The sequence below is a fragment of the Gossypium hirsutum genome, chromosome D13 (assembly GCF_007990345.1).
Source record: "Gossypium hirsutum isolate 1008001.06 chromosome D13, Gossypium_hirsutum_v2.1, whole genome shotgun sequence".
Classification (NCBI taxonomy): Eukaryota; Viridiplantae; Streptophyta; class Magnoliopsida; order Malvales; family Malvaceae; genus Gossypium; species Gossypium hirsutum.
The window spans coordinates 36,927,041-36,931,886 of record NC_053449.1 but is presented as its reverse complement, the minus strand read 5'-3'; the positions used below and the strand labels follow the sequence as shown (position 1 = coordinate 36,931,886).

At 30.8% G+C, this 4,846-nt stretch overlaps 1 protein-coding gene across 1 annotated transcript; it reads left to right on the top strand.

The window, feature by feature from the left end:
• Positions 1-1,443, top strand: LOC107919048 (late embryogenesis abundant protein D-34-like). Its single transcript, XM_041109733.1, has 3 exons — positions 1-390; positions 624-932; positions 1,030-1,443. Exons 1-3 carry the CDS (start codon positions 79-81, stop codon positions 1,192-1,194), a joined length of 786 nt encoding a protein of 261 aa, XP_040965667.1. The 5' UTR covers positions 1-78; the 3' UTR covers positions 1,195-1,443.
• The last annotated feature ends 3,403 nt before the right edge of the window (positions 1,444-4,846 follow it).

Here is a 4,846-nt window from a genome sequence, read left to right as displayed (position 1 = left end):
AATTTCTCAAAAACTCTAGCAAGTAACTGGAACCCAAAACAAGATTTAAAAGAAGAAAGAATAAAGTTGAATAAAAAGATGAGCCAACAACAACTTAGGAAGCCTGAAGAAGAAGAAGCGATCAAATACGGAGATGTGTTCGATGTACAAGGGAAACTTGCCGAGAAGCCGGTGGCGCCTAAAGATGCCGCCATGATGCAGATGGCGGAGAACGCCTTGCTTGGCGAAACCAAGAAGGGTTGCGCAGCCGCCGCCATGGTATCTGCGGCAATGAAGAATGAGAAAGCCGGATTTGTTGGTCACCAAGATGTCAATGTCGACAGTGGTGTTACTGTTGAAGAGACTCATCTCGCTGGCAAACGTATAATCACAGAGTCTATTGATAATGAGGTAAAGCATTAGCAATTTGCCATCTCCTAAACATATATATATGAGGCGTTTATATATATTAGCTTTGTATAATCTTTTATACGATTTATATTTCATTTTTTTTGTTTATATTTTATTTTTGTAGGTTACTTTTTGAAAATTAAAATTATCTGACTATCTTATCAACGAATAATATAAAAAAGTTTCAATGGTTAAAATATATATTGTTGTTGTTGTTGTTGTGAGCACTGCAGGTTATCGGACAATATAGCCAGGCAGCTCCGTTGACATCGGGACCTTACTCGTCTTGTGAACAGAGTGAGGAAGAGGGTGGGGGTGGTCCAATCACTATTGGAGAAGCACTGGAAGCAACGGCTCTCACAGCAGGGAATAAGCCGGTGGAATGGAGTGATGCTGCTGCCATACAGGCTGCGGAAGTGAGAGCAACCGGTCGTACCTCCATAATGCCAGGTGGGGTTGCTGCTGCTGCTCAGTCGGCTGCCACTCTCAATGCTAGGGCGAGTAGAGAAGAGGAGAAAACCAAGTTGTGTGATGTCCTATCGGTAACTTACTTACTACTAGTAGTACCAAATAAAATTTAAAATATAGGGATTTAGTGGAAATTTGATTGAAGAAGGTGAAATATATTTGGAATGGCAGAATGCAACAGAAAGGTTGGGATCAGATAAGGCAGCAACAAGAAGAGATGCAGAAGGGGTGGCGGTTGCAGAGCTGAGGAATGATCCAACCCTCACCACACATCCTGCCGGTGTTTCAGCTTCTGTGACAGCAGCTGCTAGGCTCAACGACCAAATTTCCAAATGATCCACATCATTCATATCTATCAACCTATTTAGACCTCAACCTCTTTTAGACCTGATCAGCTTGGGCCGAAGGACCATTTGAAATATAAATGTAAGAAGGTTTGAGCAAAAATATAGGTTTGAAAAATGAGCTTAGACAAAAAAATAAGGCCTCGAGTAAAGTATTTTGGGCCGGATGGTCCGGCCCGAAGATAAAAAAATCTGTCTTTTTTTTGGTTTTGAATGTTATTTTCTTGTTATTTTCTTTTTATTTTGTTACCATTTTATTATTATGTTGCTACTATTTTATTGTTATTGTTTGGATATTGTATAAAACTTATTTTACTATTAATTTTGTTATTAATTTAAAAGCATTTGTTAATTTTGTTATTATTTTAGAGGCATTTGTTTGTTAAGTTGTATTTATCTTAGTGTTATTTAAGTCTACATAAATTTTAAAAAAAATTTAATTTGTTGGGGAATATTTATTTTTATGTTTTTAGTGTTTTTGATATATCATATATATTTAAAAATTATATAAAAATTATATAAAAAATTAATACGGGTCGAGTCGGGTCTGAATTTTAGTATTTTTATTCGGGTCGAACTTGGGCAAAATTTTAGGCCCGAATTTTAGTATTTTTATCCTAATAAATGGACTTAAATTTTTAGTTGAGCTCAGCCCGAACTCGATCCGGCCCATGAGCACCTCTAGTTATAATAATGTCAGTTCTCTGAATATACAACCACGAGACAATAGATTTCCTCTCCTCTATTTGCGTGTCCCTTCTAAATAAAATTTTAGTTAATATTAGGATAAGAAAGAATTGTATGAAACTTCATCCTTATCTCTTTCTAATTAGAGATGATTATGGGCGGGGTCGGGTTGGGCTCAACTAAAATTTAGGCCCATTTGCTAGACCCGGGATTGGCCCGGCCCAAAAAATGGGCCTAAAATTTTGTCCAAGCCTGAACTGGATAAAAATAATAAACCCGGGCTCGACTCGGCCCGCCCATATTAATTTTTTGTATTATTTATATAATTTTTAAATATATATAATACTTCAAAAATACTAAAAACATCAAAATAAATATTTCCCAACAAATTGAAAATAAAATTTTAAAAATATGTAGACTTAAATAACACTAAGATAAATGCAATTTAACAAGCAAATGCTTATAAAATAATAACAAAATTAACAATAAAATAGGTTTTATACAATATCCAAACAATAACAACAAAATAGTAGCAACACCATAGTAAAATGGTAGCAAAATAGGGAGAAAATAACATTCAAAATAAAAAAAATAGATTTTTTGTCATTTAGTGAATCCGGGCCGAGCCGAGGCTAAAAATGCATTATTCGAGGCCCGGTCCATTTTTTAAACGGACTTTATTTTTTGTCCAAACCCATTTTTCGAACCTATATTTTTGCCTAAAACCTCCCACATTTCGGTCTGGCCTTCGGGCCCAGGCTAGATGACCCAACCCATGATCAGGTCTATTTCCAATAGGAAAATAATAAATCAAAATTTTCAATTTTAATACAATCCTTTCCCTATTAAGATATAATAAAATTTATAGTTTGTAGACACTAATAAAATAGTGTCATGTCATTAAAATTTAAAGATAACACAGTATTATCATACATTCATTTATATCTAATATTTTTTCAATTTAATTTATTTTTAATTAAATTACTTAAAATAAATATTTTTAAAATTATAAATAAACATCTTTTTATTTTTTTATAAATTTTAATCATTTTATTTTTTTGTAAGTTAATATTTATTATTTTTATGCAATCAATTTAAAAAATATATATTTTTTGTGTAATTTTTTTATGTCATTGTCTTGAATCTTAAATCTCAAACCTTAGAATTGAGGGTTTGGACTTGGGATTTAAAGTTTAGGGTTTGAGTTTGAATTTTCAATTTGAGATTTGAGGTTCATGTTCAATATTTGGGGTTACAAATATTTGATTCAAGTTAAGGGTTTAGGGTCACATGTTTGAGGTTCAAGTTTAAGGTTTGGGGTTTTAGATTTTGATTTGAGTTTTTAGATTCAATGTTTAGAGTTTGGAGTTCAGGGTAAAAAATAATCAAAATTATAGGTTAATATGGAAAAAATTATTGAAATGTCATTAAATAATTGAAAATGGCTGAATAATATGGTGTGAATGATCTATAAAATAATTTCTCTATGAATGAGTGTATAATAATAATTTCATGTTTGATGATGTAACAAAATTTTATTGGTGCTTAAAAATATTAATTTTTAGGTAAATTATATAATTCAGTTATAATATTATATGTTCTAAAAAAATTATTTAATTTTGCTGAATAATTTTATTAAAATTTAGTCAATCAGTGGTTTATATCAACTAAACAACAATTAAAAAAACACACCTAAAGCCAGGAAAACACCAATGAATATTACGGCGCCGTGTAATTCTACTTACCGGAATAAGACGGCAAGAAGATTGCGGTGGTGTTTGGATTTTCATCTCGTAACGTTGGATCCTGATTTCGATCGTCAAAGATCATGAAGTGTAATATTTATTATTATTATTATTTTAATTAATTTAGTTTTTTAAAAATATTAATTAATGGTTGATATTTGACACCTTGGAGTATTAAGTATTAACCCTCATTCTCTAAGCAGGACTATCTTTTAACAAATTTGATCTGTTTGACAACTATATTTTTTTCAACTCTCTTAACTCACTGTTTCTTTCTTCTCTTAACTATGTTTTTTTTCACTTCCAAGCACTTTTTTCCAAAAACTTTGGGGTCGATAGGTCTGAGATTCTCGACCTTTAATCATATCGGACAACAGGAGAGTAGAGGATTTCGAAAGCCCAAATGGGCATGTTGATTGCCAATTTGACTTTCCTAGGCAACAGAGAATATTCACTATACATACATCAACATAACAATCCATTTAAACCTTAAATCGATATGTCAATTGTTGCAACTTTGAATCATCGTGTCAATTTGGAGTTTTCATACATACTTCATATTATTTTGGTAAAAAAATATATTATTTCGATAATTAATTTACTTTTCCATATTATTTCGAAAAAAACCTAATCATAACACTTAAATATTTTAAACTTGTCTTTTAAGTTTTTAGGCATTGACTATATCTGCAAAGACTATTTTTTATTTTGTCAACTACCATTAGCAAGAAATTGATAAATTTTAATACCTCGTATGCTTAATTACAACCCCTAAGGATTTTAAATCGTCTTTTTAAGTTGGTTTAATGCTGACTTTCGCTTCTTAACTATACTTGTTTTTTTCACTTTGGCCTGTAAATTTTCTTTCCTCACGTACTTAAACTATCGTTTCATTATTTGGTTCAATTCAATTTTTGTAACAATGATTAAAAAAATCAGTTGATATATGATGCCAAGCAGAATGTGCCATGTGGCACATAAGCTAATCAAAATATGCCACATGGCATTAGGTGTATTAAAATTAAAAATTTAAATTTAAATTCAAAATTAGGAAAAAGAATATTAAGAAATAAATATTTTAAAAATACTTTTGACTTTGACAAATCATTGATTAATCTTGATTGATCGTTGTCAAGTGTTTCTTTTAAATTTTCAATATTTAAAAAAAATCATAAATTTTTTAAAAAATATAACTTATTTTTTCAATTTTTT

What these genes read in the sequence shown, in the direction of transcription:
- LOC107919048 (XM_041109733.1), top strand. Translation starts at nt 79, where the DNA reads ATGAGCCAACAACAACTTAGGAAGCCTGAAGAAGAAGAAGCGATCAAA. An exon ending in CAGAGTCTATTGATAATGAG is followed by an intron (nt 391 to 623) that starts GTAAAGCATTAG and finishes TGAGCACTGCAG; the next exon opens with GTTATCGGACAATATAGCCA. An exon ending in AGTTGTGTGATGTCCTATCG is followed by an intron (nt 933 to 1,029) that starts GTAACTTACTTA and finishes TTGGAATGGCAG; the next exon opens with AATGCAACAGAAAGGTTGGG.